General features: G+C 59.3%; 1 protein-coding gene across 1 annotated transcript; it reads left to right on the forward strand.

Annotated features, from left to right (window-relative positions):
* Positions 1 to 3,055: 3,055 nt before the first annotated feature.
* Positions 3,056 to 18,980, forward strand: P2RX1 (purinergic receptor P2X 1). The gene is made up of 12 exons (XM_008156756.3): positions 3,056 to 3,244; positions 13,154 to 13,301; positions 13,600 to 13,671; positions 14,103 to 14,172; positions 14,434 to 14,530; positions 14,827 to 14,907; positions 15,128 to 15,269; positions 15,885 to 16,012; positions 16,450 to 16,540; positions 16,951 to 17,016; positions 17,604 to 17,705; positions 17,815 to 18,980. The coding sequence occupies exons 1-12, from the start codon at positions 3,108 to 3,110 to the stop codon at positions 17,878 to 17,880; spliced, it is 1,200 nt and encodes a 399-aa protein (XP_008154978.1). The 5' UTR covers positions 3,056 to 3,107; the 3' UTR covers positions 17,881 to 18,980.
* The last annotated feature ends 2,878 nt before the right edge of the window (positions 18,981 to 21,858 follow it).

Raw genomic sequence — 21,858 nt, forward strand, 5'->3', positions numbered from 1 at the left:
AGAGAGAGAGAGAGAGAGAGAGAGAGAGAGAGAGACATCAATTGTTTGCCTCCCACACACATCTCAACCAGAACTGGGATTGAGCCTGCAACCAGGCTACGTGCCCTTGAACAGAATCGAATCCGGGATTCGCATGCCAATACTTCAGTCCGCATGCCAATACTCTATCCACTGAGCCAAACCGGCTAGGGCCTCGCCAATCTGTTCTCTGAGTGTCAGGGTCAGAACTGGGGCCATAACAGCAGCGATGTGTGTACCCCAAGCAAATATGTCTGAGTGGCTCAGGGGCCCCACCGGAGCCTGTGCCCACCCCTTTAAAGGCCTGGGCTGGCCTCCAGGGTGGGCACAGGCCCCTCCACACTCCACAGCGCTGTTAAATTTAGCCAGGCAGGGGAGGCCATCAGCCCGTTTGTCCATCTGCCCATCAGCAAGCCTGGATCCTTGGAGGAGAAGGAGGAGGGGGAGGAGGAGGAGAAGGACGAGCAGGGGAAGGAGGAGGAAGATGAGGAGGAGGGGGAAGAGGAAGAGAGGGAAGAGGAGGAGGGGGAGGAGGAGGAGGGGGAAGACGAACAGGAGGAAGAGGAGGAGGGGGAGGAGGATGAGGAGGAAGGGGAGGAGGAGGAGGAGGGGGAAGAGGAGGAGGAGGAGGAGGAGGAGGAGGGGGAAGAGGAGGAGGGGGAAGAGGAGGAGGAGGGGGAAGAGGAGGAGGAGGACGAGGAGGGGGAAGAGGAGGAGGAGGAGGAGGAAGAGGAGGAGGGGGAGGAGGAGGAGGAGGAGGAGGAGGAGGAGGGGGAGGAGGAGGAAGGGGAGGAGGAGGAGGATGGGGAGGAGGAGGATGGGGAGGAGGAGAAGGAGGAAGAGGAGGAGGAGGGGGAGGGGGAGGAGGAGGAGGAGGAGGAGGCCAAGGTAATGGTATGAAAGGGACAGGCACAGATTGGAGAATGACTGCCTGACTTCCCTCCCTCTCCCCCTCCCCTTTGCCCCTTCCCCCTTATTTAGCACCTGCTGCCCTCCTGAGTGTGCTGTGCCAGTGGGGATGTGAGTGGAGTGGGACACAGATGGCTTAGACACAGTGTCAGCATCCTCCCCACTCCCCACTGCAAGCAGTTCGTGTCCTGAGCCTGCTCTTCCCAGTGCCATAGGGTCAGCTGGGAAGGCGACGGGCCCTTTTGTCTGGGGTCAAGACGGGGCCAAGGGGATGCGACCGCCACAGCTCTGACTCCCAGCATCTCTGGATTTTTTCTTAGAAAAGCCCAGGATGTGGTTCTCGCTGGCCCCCTTGGAGATGGCGTCTGACAGACTGTTGAGCTTGAGACTGGCAGGAACTCTGTGTGGGGTGAGGCTGATCTATTTGACAGGGTGTCTGACCTGGGGTTCGGGATGGGGCTCCTTGCCGTCCAGAAAGCGGCTCTGCTCAGACAGGCAGCTGGGGTTCCCAGCCCGGGCCTGGCTCCTTGCCCAGAGCAATTTCCCGGCTCAAGGCCTGCCAGGAAGAAGACTCCTATCAGCCTCCAGGCTGAGGCAGCTCAGCCTTGGGGGACACGGTGGCTCTGAGGACACCCAGCCTCACCTCCCAGCTTCCATCGAGGGAGCCCTGGGGACATCCAGGGACAGGCAGCCGGGATTGCAGGCTGGCCAGGGCGGCTTTCTCGCTTCCAGCTGGGTCCTTCAGTACAGCCCGGGGTGAGCCTGGGCAACTCACTTGTCCTCTCTGAGCTCCTCTTTCTTTGTTTCTTTTTCCTAAAATTTGTATTTATTAGCGTTAGACCGAGAGGAAGACCCATTTGCTGTTTCACTTATTTATGCATTCACGGGTCCTGGCAGGGAATTGAACCAGCAACACTTCGGTGCCCAGGATGATGCCCAACCAACCGAGCCACGCCGGCCAGGGCAGCTCCGCGTTCTTTATCCGCAACAAGAGGTGGGGGATGAGGAAGGCCTCCAGTTCTAAGGACTCTGAGAGCTAACAGGGATCCCCCACCCTAACCCAACCCTGGGGGCCCCTGCCTTCGGGGCCTGCATGGGGGTAAAGGGCAGGAGCTGAAGAGGGGCTGCTCAATAGTGGCCTCAAGCTCTCTGAACGCAGTGTTATCAGGACACATCCCTCCCGCCCCCGGGGAAATCCCGTTCTGGTCCCCATTTCTCAGATAAGGAAGCACGCTCAGAGAGGACGGGCAGTCACCCAAGCCCCCCAGGCAGCAAGTGGCAGAGCCAGGGATGGTAACCGAGCCCGTTTGGTGCCAGGCTTTCTCGCTGGGTCTCGGGGCGCCCATGGCGATGTGCAGCAGATGTGGCCCTCGCCTGGCCTGGCCCCTGCCCCCCTCTGCTCATCCGGGAGGTGGAGGTGTGGCTGGGGCAGGACAGACGGGGGAAGAGGCCAGGGGTGGAGATGCCAGCCTGACGCTGGGGGTGACCGGGCCAGGCCAGGCTTGGACGCAGGGGCGGTGGATGGGTAGCCGAGGGCAGCGGTTGGGGGTCCTGCTGTGGGCGCAGGAAGTGTCAGGCAGCTGGACCGGAAGCGGCGCTCCTTCCTCTTCTGCGGTCCGGGCTGTAGGCCCCCGGGGCTGAAGGTGGGGAGGATGTTTGGCTACGGGGATGGGTCCCCGGTGTGGGGAGGGCTCCAGCCTGCAGCCACTCCGCCCAGCCCGGGCCCGAGCCCCCGGTGCTGTTCCGCCAAGCTTGCGGGGGGCTGACAGCTTATCTTCGCCTTGTGATGGGTGGCCGTGGTTTCCTGCCAACAGCTTCTGTTTCCGGAGGCCCAGCAGGGCGCAGGCGGGACGGGGCGGAGCCAGCAGGGGCAGCGCCGGGCCTGGGTGACCCTGCCAGCTCCGCCCCCGTCCATCTTTGGGAATTTATTTGTCCACAGGCTCGGCTGTCCCTCAGTCCATTGCCTGCCAGGGACCCAAAGCTGCTCTGGTCACCCAAGGGTCCTCCCTCCCAAGCCAAGCGCCTGCCACTGACCTCTGACTCCTGACCTTGGCCCCACCTGCCTGCGCTGCCCTGGGTCAGGGGCGGGGAGGCCCCTGGAAGCGGTTGTAGACGTGGTGGTTGCGCACCCAGAGAGCGGAGGCTGCGCAGGGCTCGGCCCTCGCCCCGCCGGGCCCGCCATGGCGCGGCGGCTGCAGGATGAGCTGGCCGCCTTCTTCTTCGAGTACGACACCCCCCGCATGGTGCTCGTGCGCAACAAGAAGGTGGGCATCATCTTCCGCCTGATCCAGCTCGTGGTTCTGGTCTACGTTGTTGGGTGAGTCCGGGCCCCTCCCTGCGCCCTCTGATGCCAGGCCTGTCCTCCAGGCTCTGGGATGCACCCCGCCCCCCCCCCCCCCCCAGGACCCCAAGGAGCCCCTTGTTCTTTCCACTGGTTGTCATCCTTCCGGACAAACCCTGGGGCTGGTGAGAAAGAACGGGAGCCAGTAACTCCCTGGCGAGATGGAGACACTGAGTGAGGCACAGAGGGGGAACCCCCCCCCCCACTCCACCCCCACCCCCAGTCCTGGGTCACCTGGGCAAGGAGGGCAAACCCGCTGGATTCTGTGGAACAGACTCGCTAGGACCGGTTCCCTGAAGTGGTGAGCCGCAGCCAGGTCCCTCTACCTCTGACCCCACAGCCGAGCCAGGCCATCCTGAGGCAGAGCCACTCCCCACCTGACAGACCCAGCTCCCACCGGCCCTGCCTAATGAGAGGCACCCTGGGGTGTTTGAGAACACCTGTGCCTTAATGGGGGCATGTCAGGCAAAGGTTGGAGGTCATTCTGGCCCCAGGGATGACAGCTCCTTTCTGGGCCTCTTGGGCCTGTCCCGTTGTCCCAGGAGTTCAGGGACGGAAGCAGGGGGAGCCTCCCTGCAGCCTGGGTGTGCCAGGGACCGTGCATGGCCGTGCATCTTCCCGAAATCAGTCTGGCTGCCCTGGGAGCCAAGGCCGGCCTGGCAGGGGCTTGCACACATACATGTGTGCTTGTGTGAACACACGTGTGTGTGTGTGTGGTGTTTGGATGCATGTGTCATACCCAGAGCTCTGTGTGAGTACATGTGCCCTCATGTGTCAGTGTGTGCCCAGTGGGTGTGTCTGCTGGGTGTGTGCCCAATGGGTGTGTCTGCTGGGTATGTGCCCAATGGGTGTGTCTGCTGGGTATGTGCCCAATGGGTGTGTCTGCTGGGTGTGTCCCTGGGGCTGGGTGCCCACCTGTGCATGCCCTGTGGCTGAGGTGGCTGGGTGCCCACCTGTGCATGCCCTGTGGCTGAGGGGGCTGGGTGCCCACCTGTGCATGCCCTGTGGCTGAGGTGGCTGGGTGCCCACCTGTGCATGCCCTGTGGCTGAGGGGGCTGGGTGCCCACCTGTGCATGCCCTGTGGCTGAGGGGGCTGGGTGCCCACCTGTGCATGCCCTGTGGCTGAGTGGCTGGGTGCCTGGTGCATGCCCTGTGTCTGAGGTGGCTGGGTGCCCACCTGTGCATGCCCTGTGGCTGAGGGGGCTGGGTGCCCACCTGTGCATGCCCTGTGGCTGAGGGGGCTGGGTGCCCACCTGTGCATGCCCTGTGGCTGAGGTGGCGGGGTGCCTGGTGCATGCCCTGTGTCTGAGGTGGCTGGGTGCCCACCTGTGCATGCCCTGTGGCTGAGTGGCTGGGTGCCCACCTGTGCATGCCCTGTGGCTGAGTGGCTGGGTGCCCACCTGTGCATGCCCTGTGGCTGAGTGGCTGGGTGCCTGGTGCATGTGCCCCTGATCGGGGGGGGCAATCATGTCCACTGACAGTAAATCTTCAGAGGGCTCCGAGGGGAGCTCAGCCCCTGCTGGGGAGTCTGGGGGCACCTGGCAGCCTCGGCCTGACGTCGCTGTGTGGTCCCGAGGGCCCTGCCCCTCTGGTCTCCGTGTCCCCGTTTTTGCTGTGGGACCAAACCAGGACTGCTGACTGGAGCCCAGGAAGCTTAAGAGTCCTGTTCCCCCAGGGCCTCTGGCATCCAACAGCCTTCCCTCTGCCCCACCTGGACCCCCAGGCCTGAGAGCGGTCAAGTGCAGCCAGGGCTGGTGAAGGAACCTTCCGGCTCCTCTCTCCTGTTCACAAACCAGTTCGGCATCTGCAGTGTCGTTTGTGCTTGTGAGGGAAATCAGGGCTCAGAGAGGAGCAGTGGGGTTTCCGGTCACAGGCAAGTCCCTGCTAGAGCTGAGGCCTCCGGACCCCCTGCCTCTCCGTTCCCACCTCACAAGGGCCCCTTTCTAACGGGGCCCTGATGGCGTGCTGCCCGGCACAAGACGGGCCTGCACATCCACCCTCCCGGGAGGAAAGCGGTGGCTGGCCCACCCCTCACCCGGAGGCGGGGAGAACGCTGTCCTCTGTGGCCTGTGGCTCCCCCTGTCTGCTCTAGGTCAGCACAGGGAGCAGCGCCAGGGCCCTCTGGTCGGGACTGTCAGAGGGAAAGGGACAGTCCTCCCACACACCCCACACACTATCCCCGGTGCAGCGTATGCCTCAAGCCACCCTTCAGTCCTGAACACAGACCTCCAGTGATGGGGCCTCACTACCTCCCTCCCCCCTTCCACCCTCCTAAGGCAGGCGACCCCGTTTCCAAATAGGTGTGGCCTCCTCAGCATCAGTGAGGCTCAGAGACACTGAGTGACTTAGCCTGGACCTCACGGCTAGAAAGGGCTGAACCAGGACATGAATCCAACTGTGTGGCTCCAAAGTCGGCCTTGATATCCTGGAAGGGAAACCCGCTCAGGGACGGGGACTGACCACCCGAGTCACAGAGCAGAGCAGGAAGGCAGGGTCCCTCCAACGCCCCTCAGCCCCACCCTCAAGTCTAGAAGTCTAGCCTTCCAGCCTTCCACCCCTGCTTGGGCTGGGACTCCTGCTGTCTCTGGCGCCCTCGTCTGGCCACTGTCCACAGCTGCAGACTGAAACCAGCCTGGATTTGGTTTTACTCTCAGTCTTCAATTTCCCAACTGTCCCGGGGAGCTGGGGTGGGGAAAACCCTTCTAAAGGCATGCACAGAGGTTCAACAGTTTCTCTCTCCTGGGAAAGGATGGCCTTTCTTCAATTACACACACACACACACACACACACACACACACACACACACCGCTTTTCCAAGGCCCCTGTCTGTCAGTGTCTGGTCCTGAGGGTGTTGCAGGAGAAATGCCAGGCTCCCGGACACCAGAGACAGGGACACAGCCCGGGTGGGGGATGGGCAGCCCCAGAGACAGAACTGGACAGAGGGACATTGGAGGACAACCACTCAGATGAAGGGAGAGGCTCTGAGACTTAGAAACGGAGAGAGTTTCTGAGACAGGTGGGGAGGCTGAGGTGCTGAGAAGCTGACCGGGTGCCGAGGAGGGGAACTGAGGCTGTGTTCTCTACCCGGCACACTGCTCTGGGAAGCCCAGGGCAGGAGGAGGGAGCAGGTGGGCCTGAGGCCCCGATAGGCTGTGCAAAGACTTTTTTTTTTTTTTTGGCTCAAATTATAGTGGTTAATTCGTAGTGGCATTTCTCCTGGGAAGCAATGAGCTCTCCATAACTGGAGGTGTGCAGGCAGTACGGCTGCCGTCCACGATCTAGCAGGCCCATAAAAGGGTGTGCTGAGACACGTCCCTGCCTGGGGTGTTCTGGTCAAGGGGGGAGAAAGATCTTTCTGGGGCACACAGGAGAGTCCAAGGGGACTTGTGAATGCCGCTTGGGGAGGGGAGCCTGGAAGGCTTCCTGGAGGAGGTGACACAGTGGTAGAACCAACCTTGAACTTTTCCTCAGGCCCCCCTGGGCCTCCTCTCACCTCAGTCCTCACCCCTTCCCTGTGCACCCACATACAGCTCTTGAATCAAGCGCTCCTGAGACCTCCAAATGGATCCTGGAGCACACCAACCAGGGATGAGAGCAGATACAGATTCATACGGGGAGAAATGTATCTGAAGACATTTCTTTTTTGTTGTTAATCCTCACCCAAGGATATTTTTTCTGTTGGTTTTTAGAGAGTGGAAGGGAAGGAGCGGGGAGAAAGAGAGAAAGGTGTGAAGAGGCAGCAGTGATGAGGTTGCCTCCTGCACACGCCCTGACCCAGGCTGGAATCGGGCCTGCAACCCAGGTACATGCCCTTGACCAGGAGTCAAACCTGGACCCTTCGGTCCGAGGGCCAACGCTCTAACCACTGAGCAACCAGCCAGGGCTGAAGACGTTTCTGCAGCATCTTTTCCATGCCTGGTGCTGTGTCGGGCTTCATGGGACAGAGGTGGGGGCAGGGTAGGCAGAGGGAGAACAAGGAGATGAACTAGAACTTACGGGTGAAAGGAATTAGCCAGAACTCCTTTGGTTCCTAGAGACAGAAACTGATCAAAACTGTATTAGTGTAACTGAGAAATGGATGCGGGCTTCAGGCCTGCCTGGATCCTCCATGGAGGCCACAGGAGGAGCAAGCTCTCCCTCTCTCATCCAGGAGACGAGGCGTTCAGGCTGGTCCCGTCTGGGCTCTCCAGTGAAGCTAGCCAGGACTAGCTCCCTCTGCCCCCGGCTCTGCTCCCCTCCGGCAGGCGTCATCCTCAGGCCGGCTCTCTGTCCTCGAGTGGCAAAATGGCCCCCAGCAACTCGGAGCTGACATCCCACCAGCTTAGCCTCCCCTGGGGCACGAGAACATCTCCTTCCCCGGAGTTCCAGCACAAGTCCTGGGTCCATCGCTTCCTGGCCTAGGTTGGGTCATGAACCCAGCTCAGAACCAATCGCTGTGACCAAGGGAGTGAATGCCCTGATTGGTGGAGCCTGGCTGTGTGCCCGCCTCATCCAAGCAGGACTGCTGGGAAGTGTGATCAAAGGTCCTGGGGCAGGAAAGGAGCAAGGCAGCCCTGGCCAGTGTTGCTCAGTAGCCAGAGTGTCAGCCGGAGGACCGGAGGGTCTGGGGTTTGATTCCCAGTCAAGGGCACCTACCTCATTGCAGGTTCGATCCCTGGCCCCAGCTGGGGTGTGATCAGGAGGCAGGAGGCAACCAATCGATGTTCCTCTCCTTTCTCTCTCTCTCTCTCTCTCTCTCCTCTCTCTCTCTCTCTCCCTCTCTCCCCCCTGTCTCCTACCTCCCTTTCATTCTCTCTAAAAAATTAATGGAAAAAACATCCTCAGGTGAGGATTTAAAAAAAATAATAAAGAAAGGAGCCAAGGGAGAGGAAATGGAGGAATGAGCGGGGCCACTGGCTCAGGCCTCTGAACCCGGCTGAGCAATGTGGGCTTTCTCCTGCAGGCAGCTTTCTCTGGAAGGGGGAGGCCTGGGGCAGGCAGGTGCTGGGGTGGGGGTGGAGGCCAGAGGCAGGGCAGCTATGAAGAGGCAGCAGTGATGAGAGGATGAGCAGTGAGTATGGCAGAAGCAGTGAGTATGGACGACAGAGGTCATCACCCTGGCAGGCCCCACACCAGGGTGGCCACACTCAGCTCCTGCCCCTCACTGCTCAGCTCCTGCCCCTCGCTGCTCAGCTCCTGCCCCTCGCTGCTCAGCTCCTGCCCCTCGCTGCTCTGCTCCTGCCCCTCGCTGCTCTGCTCCTGCCCCTCGCTGCTCGGCTCCTGCCCCTCGATGCTCTGCTCCTGCCCCTCGCTGCTCGGCTCCTGCCCCTCGCTGCTCGGCTCCTGCCCCTCGCTGCTCTGCTCCTGCCCCTCCCTGCTGCATGGGGCATGTGCCCAGCACGGCCAGAGTTTCCGACTTCTTAGGAGCAGTGGGAAACTGGAATTTATGGGTGAAAGTAACCTCTTTATTTTTGGAGGTTGGAAACTCATTCAAAAAATGAAAAACAAATGATCAGCGTGACTTGTCTGTAGACTGCACGCTGATCAGCCTCTGAGCCCCAGCGCGGGCCCCAGCTCTGAACTCAGCCCCTTCCTGGCTCCGAGTCTGCTCTGCCCCATGGCTCCTGTGAGGTCTGGTCAGCTCCTGCCTGTGGCTGAGCTACACCCTGCCCTCCAGCCCCAAGCCAGAGCTGCCCCAGCACCCGGCCAGCTCCCACAACAAACCCTCTGGCCCTTAGAGGACAGCCACGGAGGCCAGGAGAGACCAGAGAGTGGGCATGAGGGACAGGAAGGGCGGGAGGATGATGCCCGGGTTTGGGGCCTGGGGACGGGGCACCAGAGGAGCAAGTTCTGTGGACACATGAGGCATTCTAGTTGGTCGTGTTGAATGTTTACTTTAAGATATAATTCACATGCTGTCACATTCACCATTTTAAACTATACCATTTGGTGGGTTTTAGCGTAATCACGAATTTGTGCAACCATCACCACTATCTAATTCCAGACATTTTCGATATTCAAAAAAAGAACCACAACAATCCCCCCACCCCCTCCGTGCCCCTTAGCAGTCACTCTCCCCTCCCCTCCCATGCTCCCCTGCCTATCCTGGACATTTCACAGAAGTAAAGTCATACAATGTGTGGTCTTTTGTGCTGGCTTTTCCCACCTCGCGCACCATCTGTGAGTCCGTCCCGGTTGTAGGGTGTGTCGGTACTTCCTTCCCTCTGTGGCTGAATGAGATTCCACGGTCGGTGCGGTTACACCCGCGTTGTTTATCCACTCGTTGGTTCAAGGACATCTGGGTTGTTTCCCATGAAGAATGTTGCTGTGAACATTCGTGTGCATGTTTTTGCGTGGACATACATTGTCAGGACACCTATCAATGGAATCGCTGGGTCAAATGGAAATTCCATGTCTAACTTTAGGAGGAAAAGCTGACTTTTCCAAAGGGTCGGCTTAGGTTGGAGGAACCTGTGGGGTGTCTGGGTGGGGCCGGGGCAGAGGGGAGGAATGTGTGTCGCCCAGCAGTGAGTGCAGGCTTTTGGGTTGTTTTGTTCACTTCTGTGTTTTTAGTGTCTAGAAAAGTGCTTGGCACATAGTAGGACAGGGGTGGGGAACCGTTCTCCTGCTGAGGGCCATGTGGACCTTTACAGCATCATTCAGGGGCCATGCAAAATTATCAACGTAAAAATTAGCCTGCTATAATTGGTCAAACATTGAATTAGCTCACCCCGAATGCCTTGGCAGGGCCGGACCAAATGATTTCACAGGCCTGACGTTCCCCCTGTAATAGGGGCTCGATAAATAAATATTTGTTGAATGACAAATAAATGTGTGGAATTGGATTTCAGGAGAGAGTAAAGAAGTGGAGGCAGGAACCCTGGCGCACAATGGGTCTGTGATAGCTCGCACGGGGTTCTGCCTGGGCTGGGGATGGAGGCCAGGCTGATGGGGCAGATGGACATTTAAAGAATTAGTGAAGGAAGAGTAGGGACCGTGAAAACAGGAGGCTGGCTTACTATGTGCCTGTGCATGCTAATTCATCGAATGGGAACTCATGGGAATCCCCAAGCAATCACCTCCACTCCTCTTTCAGGGGCCCAGCCAGTGCTCATGCGTGGCCGGGCCCTGCTTGTGTTTGTTGAATGAACAGTCTCTGTGGGAGGTGTCGCCACCTCCGTTTTACTGAGAAAGCCAGGGCTCAGAGAGGGTTCGTCTCTGGCCAGAAGCCACACAGCGGTGAGTGGCAGGGCTGGTGCCTGAACCTCGGCCTCTAGGCCGTTCCAACGTGTGGCCTCTTCCATGATCGGCCACTGGAGGAGAGAGAGAGGGTTTTGCTGAGAATGAGGTGGGTGGAACGGGAAAGAGAACTTCTGGAAGGGGAGGGACTTCAAAAACTGCCGGTGTTTTGGGCATTAGGGGCCCATGGTGGCTTCCCAGCGTGGTGACAGCAAGGCTGGGTCCGGCTTTGGAGGAGTGGGCCTGGCACCGTGGTCATTCTATTGCTATCAGAACTGAGGTCACTGAGCCAGATTTTACCTTTCCCATTGACCCCAGGACTGACAGCCCCAGGGCCCAAAACCAAGAGTGGCTGCACCAGCCCCAGCGTGCAGCCTCCTGTGCCTCTGCTTCCTCCTCCCCCAGCCCCCGCACTTCTGGCTCCGGGCCGACACCTGATGCTCAGTGGAGGGGCAGAGTCCTGGGCTGCGGGCCCTCGGCCTGGGCCTCCCTCTGACTCGGGAGAGATGCTCCCCAGGCCTCCATTTTCTCATCTATATTGTGAGGAGGTGGCGTGGGGCAAAGAGAGAAATGCAGCTGGACACTGGGAGTCGGGGGTGCCCAGAGAGAGGCCAGTGACCTCCTCTGCAGCTTGGGCACGAAGCCAGAGGCCATCCTGGAAGAAGCAACCTAAGGAGGGAGGGGCATAGGTGATGCCCACTCTTCCTGAGGGGGCTGGAGGCAGTGAGACAGGTTCAGGACACAGAATTGGAGGCCTTTGTCATGTCTTACCTGTTGCCTCCTGGGACCTGCAGGGGGCAGCAGTGACCCTGCTTAGGCATGGGGTGGGGGAGGGGTGGCTTGGCTCCAGTGTGGCAGGGCGAGGGACTTGCAGAAAGAGGAATGGACTATGGGAGGTGAGAGGAGGACATTCGTGGGCTGCCTTCCTGGGGCCTGGATCAGGGAGCCAGCTCCTAGAGAGCTAGCAGTGACTCTGGGACTAAGAGGCCTGGAGAATTCCGTTACCGGGCACGGGAGAGGGGCTTTGAGCTCTGCTTGGACAGGTAGACTGAGGGTAGAATGAGGGGTGAAGGGGGCATAAATAGACCTCCCCAGTCAGACCTGCCCATAGGTGCGCTCACAGATTTGTCCTGGGGATACGAAGCCACAAACCCCGATGGGCACCATGGACACACACACACACACACACACACACACACACACACACACACAGTTACAGGCACAGGAATCTGAGGAGGAGAACCACGCTCCGGATACAAGTGTTTCTAGGACTGCCGGTTGTAAGCAACAGAAACCAAAAACAAACTGGCTTACATAAAGGAAGGGGATTTATTAGCTCATCTATAATAATAAGAGCATAATATGCTAATTAGACCGGACGTCCTTCTGGATGACCTTCCGGATGAAGCCGGGGCTTCGAGGGAAGCCCTGGTCCCAGGTGCCGGAGGGAAGCCGGTGCCGGAGGGAAGCCGGTGCCGGCAGCCGGGGGAAGGAAGGCCTACTCTTGCAAGGATTTCGTGCATCGGGCCTCTAGTGTAACTGAAAAGTCCAGAAGTAGATTGCTCACGCTCTAGGTATGGCTGGGTCCAGGTGCTAAAACAACCTGGTAGGAGTCTGCCACCCCCCTTCTCCTGGCCTGGCTTTCTCTAAGTTGGCTTCATTCTCACGCTTGCTCTGTGAGGTAGCAAAGATAATTCACCATAGTTTTGATCTTGGAGCCACCTTGCTTAGCAGAGAGGATGTCTTTTCCCCAATAACACCAAGGAAAATCCTGGTCTTCCTGCTGGAACTCCCAGGGCATGTGCTCATCCTTAGACCCGTCACTGTTGCTAGGGTGATGGAACATTGATTGGCAAGTGTTGCTCATGTGCCTACCCCTGGGGCTAAGAGGGAGGTGGGCCCCACTGAACCTTCCAGATAGAAAGTGGAGAATGCATAGGAAGAGGGGTTCTCGATGCTGGGAAGAGAAGGCCAGGACTCCCCAGGGAAGCTGGGAGGCCTCCAGCCTGAGCCACTCCCACAAGGGCCGTGACTGGGGGCCAGAGGCTGCCAGGCGTTCAGTGTCATGCTCTGCTGTCTTCCTGTGGGAGGACCTCAGGGAGGAAGGAGAGCTCTCATGAGGACTGGGGTTCAAGATGCTTGGCCTTCAGGCACCAGCAAATTCTGCTCTTGGAAAAGGACCTGACGGAGTCCTTCAGTGGGTCTGCTCCCGGGAATTAGTGTTTTCAGAATGAAAAGAATGGTGGAACTTCAGGCACTCTCGGGGGAGGGAGGGTGGGGAGGAGACAGTGCTTCTCCTGCCTCCAGCCCAAGGTGTAGCTTTGGGAGCAGAGAGTGGCTCAGAAATGCATCTTTTTTTAAAATATATTTTTATTGATTTCAGAGAGGGGGAGAGAGAGAGAGAGAGAAACATCAATGATGAGAGAATCATTGATTAACTGCCTCCCACACACCCCACACTGGGGATTGAGGAGCCCGCAACCCAAGCATGTGCCCTGACCGGGAATCGAACCGTGACCTCCTGGTTCATAGGTTGACGCTCAACCACTGAGCCATGCCGGCTGGGCAGAAATGCATCTTGGGAGGCAAAGGGAAAGGACCTGGCCTGTCCAGCTGGTGCCAGCACATGCCACCCTTGAGCGACCCCTTTGCTCCCACTCTCTGCAGGTGGGTCTTTGTCTATGAGAAGGGCTACCAGACCTCGAGTGGCCTCATCAGCAGCGTGTCTGTGAAACTCAAGGGTCTGGCTGTGACGCAGCTCCCGGGCCTGGGCCCCCAGGTCTGGGACGTGGCTGACTACGTCTTCCCAGCCCAGGTGAGCTGACTGACTCAGGGATGCGCCTTCCACCCAGAAGTCCTGGCTCGGAGCTGGGTTGGGCTCCCTCCCACCTCCCTGTGGGACCAGTCAGCTCCCACCTCTCTTGGGGTTCCGTTTCCCTAACGGTGCATGAAGGGCACACGCAGCCTGCTCATATCACCGCACGCTGACTCGGGGGCGGGGGTGGGGAGGGAATGGAGGATTGTGCTGGTGCCGTGTGGGCGCAGGAGCTGCTGGGCAGTGCTTGGTTCTTGGGGCTGTTCTGCCAGCTCAGATCCCTGCCTCTCACTTCCAGGGCGACAGCTCCTTCGTGGTCATGACCAATTTCATCGTGACCCCCCATCAGGCCCAAGGCTACTGTGCAGAGGTGAGGCTGCCGACCACCCTCCTCCTTCACCCCAAGGGGAAAGTCACAAGGAAGAGGAGGTCCCCTTGGGCACCGGAGGTGAAGCTGGGGAGGCCTCCTGCGGGGGCCGCAGTGGTGGGATCTCAGGCGCAGATTCACACAGAGGAACAGGCCACCTTTGACCCTGCCGGGGCTTCCCTCCCAGCTGCGTGCCAAGCAGGATGCTGGGCCTCTATGCCGGCCCAACCACAAGCCCCCACCTTCCCACCCCTGCCAGCTGACAGCAGCAGCTGGGCCTGAGCCCCGAGGGGGGATGGAGGCCTTCAGCAAGGGTCACCCCAAAGGTACCTGAGACTCTGCCCCACGTCCTCCCTAGGGCCCTGGGGGCGGGAGGGGCTCTTCTCAGGACCCCAGCCAAGGGGCCTGGAGCCAGTAGCTCTCCCCTCCCCCAGCACCCGGAAGGGGGCACGTGCAAGGACGACAGTGGCTGCACTCCAGGGAAGGCGGAAAGGAAGGCCCAGGGTAAGGAGCCTCCTCCTGTCCCTCCTCAGCCCCTTCCAGCTCCAGGCCTCCCCCACCAGGACGCCCTTTCTGCCCTCTCCCCTCCCGCCATCCTGCCCTGGGCCTGCCCTGTCCCAGACCCAGCCACACTTCTCTCCTCAGGCTCTGCTTTTGGGAGCCTCATCCATGGGGAGTCCTAGGGAGGGAGCCTGGGGCGTCTCCCCTCCCCCCCCCCCCCCCCCCCCCCCCCAGCTGCACCCAGGACTTTCTCCCTTTCTCCAGGCATCCGCACAGGCAAGTGTGTGGCCTTCAATAACACCGTGAAGACGTGTGAGATCTTTGGCTGGTGCCCCGTGGAAGTAGATGATAGCATCCCACGGTAACGCCTGCTCCTTCCAGGGAGCTGGGAGCAGGATCCCCGAGCCCAGACAGAGGGGCATCTGTACCCTTCAAAGGACCAGGCCCCCCCCTCTTCCAACCCTACCCTCTCTCCATCTGTGCAGCCCAGGCCAAAGACCCCCTTGGCCCCTGGTCAAAGGGCCTGAGAGTCCACCATCACAGCACACCACCCCAAAGCCACAGGAGGGTGCACCCCCCACACACACCTTGCCAAGCTCTGCTGGGCGCACGGGGGACTGCTGGGGAGGGGTGGTGAGTAGGTGTGGTCTCCTTTAGCCCTGCCCTTCTCCGAGAGGCCGAGAACTTCACTCTCTTCATCAAGAACAGCATCAGCTTTCCACGCTTCGAGGTCAACAGGTTCGTGGGAAAGCGGGCAATAGGCAGGTAGCTCCAGGGAGGCTGCGGCTGCTGGCCTCAGCTGCCCGTCACCCCTGCTCCTGCTGCTTCCTCTCTGGGCCCCTGGGGTGGGCCGTGGAAGGGGCATCTCTGGGGCCCATGAGGGATCCGCAGAGCTTCGGGGCACGGTGGGCAGCTCCCAGCTGGCACACTGCTGCTGCCAACGCCCTCTGCCGCATAGGCGCAACCTGGTGGACGAGGTGAATGCCACCTACCTGAAGAGGTGCCTCTACCACAAGGTCTCACACCCGCTGTGCCCTGTCTTCCATCTCGGCTATGTGGCGCGGGAATCGGGACAGAGCTTCAGCACCCTGGCCGAGAAGGTATGATGCCAGACGGAGTGGGGAGGGCTGGGCCCGGGATCGTCAAGCCAATCCAGGCTTTTCAGGCCCAGTTAATCCGCCGCCAGCCTCCCTGTGTGGGTTGAGTATAATGGGTTTATCCTCTAATGTTGGGGAGGCAGGGTCGGGCCTGTCTCCTCAGCAGGGCCCGGAGTGGGATGGCACGGAGGAGGCGCCCAGAATGAATGGGCATGGGCAGATGTGGTCATCGGGGTGTCTGCTGAGGTCCCACTGTTTTTAAAATAGCAGATAAAAGCAGCTCAAATCCCACGGCCCGTGGGAATTCCAGAGGGCCAGCTCCACGTGGTCCCTGGGTTCGGAGAGAAGCATGAGAAAGAGCCAGTCTTGTGGGAAACGGGGGGAACTGCCGTGCAAAGGCCCCGCAGTGGGGAGAACTCGGTGTGTTCTAGAAACGCAGAAAGCTGGAGTGTGGCGGGCGGGAGGCGGGGCCAGACAGGGTGACAGCCTTGACACGGAAGCAGTTTCTCAGCATCTCCTGTCAAGCCCAAGCACGTTCCCTCTTCGAGAGGCTGCGGCACAGCTGCCAGGCAGCTGCCTGCCCCGAAACCCCAGAGCTGAGCGCCTGCGTCCCTGCAGGGCGGGGTGATAGGCATCACCATCGACTGGAACTGCGACCTGGACTGGCATGTGCGGCACTGCAAACCCGTCTACGAGTTCCACGGGCTCTATGAGGAGAAGAACCTGTCTCAAGGCTTCAACTTCAGGTGCCTGCCAGGCCCCCGGCACCTTCCCTCGGGGTCCTGAGGGCTTTTCTGTTCCCAGAACCCTCGGGGCCAAGCAAGTGTCCCCGGCAGGGGAGCCCAGGAGCCCGGGGAGCTCCTGTCGTCCGGGGGTTGACCACGCAGGGAGCCAGCAGGGAGCAAGACCTTGGAGGCCCGAGCCCCTGCCCTGCTCTTGGTCCCCTGGAGGCCCACCTGGGCAGGACTGGCTGGGGAAATGGCTGCCCGCGGAGTCAGGGTGCGGGTGGAGTACAGCATTCCTGGCATGAGGCCTGGGGTCCTGCCTGCGGCTCCCCCTCTCTATAATGTTGGGGGCACTATTCTCATGGGCCTCGAAGGGCCCCTGCATCCCTGATGCTCTGGGAACTCCCCACCTAGGATGCTTGTCCGTCATCCCCCCGCAACCTCACTTCTTCCCCAAGGTTTGCCAGGTACTTCGTGGAGAATGGGACCAACCACCGGCATCTCTTCAAGGTGTTTGGGATTCGCTTCGACATCCTCGTGGACGGCAAGGTGAGGGACTGACAGTGTGGGGGGCAGCCAGAGACACGCTCTGGGCCCTGTGAGGGCCTGTTGGGCCTCTGGTTCCAGGCGACTGAAGGTGGGTGGGCTGCATTCGGCAGTTCTCCTAATAGCATATGGGCGTGGGCACGGGTGAGGGTGGCCTTCCAGCTGTGACCACACCTCCCGCACTATCTCCCTGGGTCCAGGTGGGCAGAGCCAAGGTCAAAACCCAGGCTCCTGGCCAGCCCCTGAGTCGCCATGTAGAGGCAGACCCTGGGCAGCGGGCAGTGGGCCAGCTGACAGTGGAAGGGACACTGCCTGACCCCAGGCCTGGCCTTAGGGCTTCTGAGGAAGACCTTTCCAACTGGGCCCCTGCTGACTGCTAACCCTCCCCCCGCCCACCCCGGGCCCCCCACCAGGCTGGGAAGTTTGACATCATCCCCACAATGACTACCATCGGCTCTGGGATTGGCATCTTCGGGGTGGTAAGTGCTGGGGACATGGGGTCACTGTGCTGGGGTCAGTCCCCCTCTTCCACATCTCAGAGGCAGCAACAAGTCTCTCACCCCAGAACTTGACTGTAATTGTCCATCCTTACTGAGCCCACCCCCACCCTAGACACACAGTATGTCTGAAGAAACTGAGGCCCACAGTGGGGCAGGACCCAGGGCGGATGGGCAGTCTCGGCTCCCCGAGGGGCTTCAGGGCCTCACCCTCCTCCAGGACCCCAGGTCTGGATAGGGCAGGATTCGGTCAGGGCCTCACCCCCCTGCAGGACCCCAGGTCTGGATAGGGCAGGATTCGGTCAGGGCCTCACCCCCCTCCAGGACCCCAGGTCTGGATAGGGCAGGATTCGGTCAGGGCCTCACCCCCCTCCAGGACCCCAGGTCTGGATAGGGCAGGATTCGGTCAGGGCCTCACCCCCCTCCAGGACCCCAGGTCTGGATAGGGCAGGATTCGGTCAGGGCCTCACCCCCCTCCAGGACCCCAGGTCTGGATAGGGCAGGATGCGGTCAGGGCCTCACGGATAGTAGGGATTCCCGTGCTCTAGCCACCACCTTCCTGCCCCCAGGCCACGGTGCTCTGTGACCTGCTGCTGCTCCACATCCTGCCCAAGAGGCACTACTACAAGCAGAAGAAGTTCAAGTATGCGGAGGACATGGGGCCAGAGGCGGTAAGAGACGCCCCGAGTCAGGCCCTTCAGAGGCCTCGGCCCCTCAGCCTGCGGTGGGGAGTCAGCCGCTCCCCTGAGGCTGACTTTCATCCCCCCCATGCTCACACAGCGGGAGCGGGACCCCGCGGCCACCAGCTCCACCCTGGGCCTGCAGGAGAACATGAAGACGTCCTGACCTCGGCCCCCACTCCTGACTGGACGCAGCCTGAGGCTTCAGGGGGGCCCTGGTGGGGTCCCAGCCAGGGTAGCGGGGTCTCCCCTGGGGCTCACCTGCCCTCCCAGCCAGAAAGACACCAGTGTGCCGGCAGCTCAGGGTGGACACTGGGAGAGACCTGTGCAACTCTGAGCTCTGGCTCCACCTCTGCACCCCGCCAAGCGCCCCTCACCCAGCCTCAGCCCCAGCCTCTCCGGGCGGAGGAGGTGCGGGTGCTGGTGGCCCTTGCACACTCCTCAGCGGGAGCTTCGTGCTTCTCTCTCGGGGTTCACATCCCACTCTCTGGCCTGTGCTCTCCCGTACGACACCCACTAGCCACCGTGACTATTTAAATTTAAATTAATTAAAATGGAATAAAATAAAAAGCAGTTCCTCAGACCAGCCACATTATAACCACCAAGGAGGCACGGGGCGGTGGCTGCCGTATGAGACAGTGCGGACATTTCAGCACCACAGAGAGTTCTCTGGGACAGCCAGTTCTCACTGGCTCAGAATTCCGTGGGGATGGGGAGCTTATCCACCGTGCAGGCCCCTGGGCCCACCCCAGACCCCCTGCACCAGGATCTCCAAGGCGAGCAAACTCCCCCGGCCATTGTAAGGACCTTCGTTTAAAAGGTTCCTGATCAGGTATCAGACTTAGCCTGGGCCTGCATCGCCTGGCAGGTGCCGGTAGTGAGCAGGTGTGTGGTGTGCTCACAAGCCCCACAGTGTGCCGTGCACACGCCTTCATGTGCACACTCACCTGAATGCACACCCCCTTCTACCCACACTGTGTATTTGAATAGCTTGGGCTTTGCAAACACAACCATCTGATCACACCCACACACCTGGTCCATACCATGTCACCTCCGTGGGACATGCTTCTCCCACGTGTGTCAGGCCAGGACAGCCCTTCAGCCATGAATCCTTACTCAGCTACCTCTGGCCAGGTGGGAGCCTTGGCCAAGCTCTGGGCTCCCTGCCTGTGGCCCAGCCCCAGCTCCCAAGGCCTGCCCGGCTCTGTCTGAACACAAGGTCTGGGGAAAGCGAGGGGTGAGTACAATAAAAGGAATGAGGACAAACCTCTGCCTCTGGACTTTCTTCTCAGCCCTCTCTGAAACCCATCTGTGCTCTGTGGGTTGAGCTGAGTGATCTCTGAGGTCCTTCTGGATCTGTCGGTGGGTGGTGGTGAGCTGACGCTTTGCCCTGAGACCAGCAGGGTCAGTGCTGGGGGGTTAGCTCACCTCTATCCACGGGCCACCGTCCTGGCACAGCCCTGAACATCGGAGCTCTTCCCAACCCCCCCCCCACAAGCCCCTCCCATGCATAGGAGGCCTGGCACTGGGACAGCAGAGAACCAGGCTCATGAGGGGCCTCATGAAAGCAGAGGTGAGGAGGGGGCTGGCTGCCCCAGGAGGAAGGGCTGAGGGAAGCCCAAAGAGGGGAGGAAGGTCATGAGTGAAGACAGTGTGGAAGGGTTCTCCAGGGCCCTGCTGTGGGCATGGCCACTAGTCTGAACTTAGAACCACGCAGGGTCTCTGGGCACCCCCATCACCATGCTTTGTCTAGATCCGTGCCGTCCAACAGGCCGATATAGTGGTCACCAACCCCATGTGGCCATTGAGGACTTAAAATGTGGCCAGTGCAACCAAGGAATGGAATATTTTATTTTATCCACTTTTAATGAATTGGAATCACCATACATGGCTAGTGGCTACCACATCGGACAGGCTAGCAGGCCCTTGGCCCTCTGCCCTCTGCCCCAGCCAGGGACCCTACTTCAGATTTTATATCAGGAACTCCCCCTTCTCTCCTCTCTTCCTTCTCCAGCCCTACCTGCTTTTGCACCTCCTGCCCGCTTCCCTCCCAGAGTACAGGATTCCAACTTTGTATCCAACCCAATCCAGAGGCCTCCCAGCAGAGGCCCCCTCTCCTCTCTCACTCCTGCACTTGCTCCCCTCTCCTGCCCGCTCCCGCCCACGGCCCATGTTCCCCTGCAGCTAGCTCTGCCTGCCCCTTCACTGCTACCTTTCCAGAAAGACCAGTTTCCCTTGTCCCACCCTCAGCAGTTGGCCTCCAGTCCCCGCCCCCACTTCTCCAAGATGCCCTTGCCAAGTTACCAGCAGCATCTTTGTTGCCAAATCCAAGCAGACACTTAGCTGTATCCTGCTTGGCCTGTCTGCCTCTGATACTGTTGACCAAGTCCTCCTTTATCGCAAGATTTCCTTCCAGCAGCTTCTAGGACCCACCCTCTCCTGATTTTCCAGTTAGCTTGGTGTGCAGGGAAAATACAGGTTTCAACTGCAGCTCTGGCATGGGTCACTGTGTGTCCTTGGGCAAGTTGCTTAACACTCCAAGCCTCCTCTGTGTGTGTGTCAAGGATAATAATAGCCCCTACTCAGGTTGGGATAAGATAAGATATGAATGTGACTAGCACAGAGCCTGGCACACAGTAATGCCCCATCTTCTCTGTCAATAGTGGAATCACCCAGTTGTCCCCAGATATCTATTCTCTCTATAGTGATACAGCCCTTGGTTCCTGGCAGGATATGTGGCTGCCTAGAATGAAAGTTGCATTTCCCAACCTCCTCTTGCAGCCGGGTCTGGTCATGTGACTAAGTTTCAGCTAATGAAATATAAGTGAAAGTGTCAGGTGACACCTTCTGGGAACTTTTCTGAAAAGCCAGCTGGTGCAAATCCTTTACCCTCTTCTTCATCCTTGTCTTTATCCCACTGCCTGGAATGTACATGTGATGGCTGGAGCTCTAGCCACCATCCTGAGCCATGAAGACAAGTGTCATACCCAGAGGTTGCTGGAGCAGTGAGTGGAAAGAGCCACATCTGGAAGTCTGTGGAGCACATCTGACATACCAGCCCAGGACTGTCTTCCCTGAGGTTCTTATGTGGGATTTCTGTTACCTAAGTCAAAACTGGTACAGAAATCTTCCCTCCTTAAAAGTGAATGTTCTGTCCCTGGCTGGTTTGGCTCAGTGGATAGAAAGTCAGCCTGCGGACTGATGGGTCCCGGGTTTGATTCCAGTCAAGGGCACATGCCTGGGTTGCGGGCTTGATCCCCGGTAGGGGGCATGCACGAGGCAGCTGATCAGTGATTCTCATCGCTGATGTTTCTATCTCTCCCTCCCTCTCCCTTCCTCTCTGAAATAAATAAAAAATATATATATATTTTAAAAAGTGAATATTCTGTCCTTGGACCCTGCTTTATTTGCTCTGAGTTATCTCACCTTTTCCCATTGCTCTACTTACAACTATAGATCCTTTCGGACAACTTCCAAAACTGTCTGCTGGCCCAGCCCTCTTTCCTGAACTCCAACCCCACACATCCCTCCCCCTAATTACCATACCTAATTAGTTATTCATTTGACAAACATCTTTTGAGTGCTGCCCGAAGCAGGCACAGCCCCTGCCCTCATCAAGCTCCCAGTCCAAATGGGGAACAGGCAGATAAACAGAAGCTCATACAAGGAAGTCCCTAGCAGGGGCTGGTAACCCACACTGGGCACTGGGCGGTGAGGAGGTCAGAGGGAAGGGTTCCTGACAGAGGGGTATTGAAATGAGCTAGGCAGATGGTTAGGACTGAGGTCATGAAGCACTTGACTGGACCTATTCTTGGGATATTGGTGAGCCATGGACAATTCCTAAGCGGGAGCTGACTAGCTGGATTTGTGTTTCTGAGAGAGGTCTCTGGCTGCCAGGTGGAGAAAGGCTATTGGGGTGGGGTGGTAAGACTGGACAGGGGTGGGAGGCCAATGAGGAGGCTGCTGCAGCAATCCAGGTGCAAAACGATGGGGGCCTGAGCTAAGGGAGGGGCAGAGAGGTGGAGAGAAGTGGCTGGATTCCAGGGTCACTTAAGAGGCAGCATGGGCAGGGCTTGGTGATGGACTGGTTGGGCGGGGAAAGGGGTAGCTGACTCCCAAGTTTCTGGCTCCAGATTGAAACAGA

This window comes from Eptesicus fuscus, chromosome 20 (assembly GCF_027574615.1).
Source record: "Eptesicus fuscus isolate TK198812 chromosome 20, DD_ASM_mEF_20220401, whole genome shotgun sequence".
Classification (NCBI taxonomy): Eukaryota; Metazoa; Chordata; class Mammalia; order Chiroptera; family Vespertilionidae; genus Eptesicus; species Eptesicus fuscus.

What these genes read in the sequence shown, in the direction of transcription:
- P2RX1 (XM_008156756.3), top strand. Translation starts at nt 3,108, where the DNA reads ATGGCGCGGCGGCTGCAGGATGAGCTGGCCGCCTTCTTCTTCGAGTAC. An exon ending in GTAGATGATAGCATCCCACG is followed by an intron (nt 14,531 to 14,826) that starts GTAACGCCTGCT and finishes GGTCTCCTTTAG; the next exon opens with CCCTGCCCTTCTCCGAGAGG. An exon ending in TCTCAAGGCTTCAACTTCAG is followed by an intron (nt 16,013 to 16,449) that starts GTGCCTGCCAGG and finishes TTCTTCCCCAAG; the next exon opens with GTTTGCCAGGTACTTCGTGG.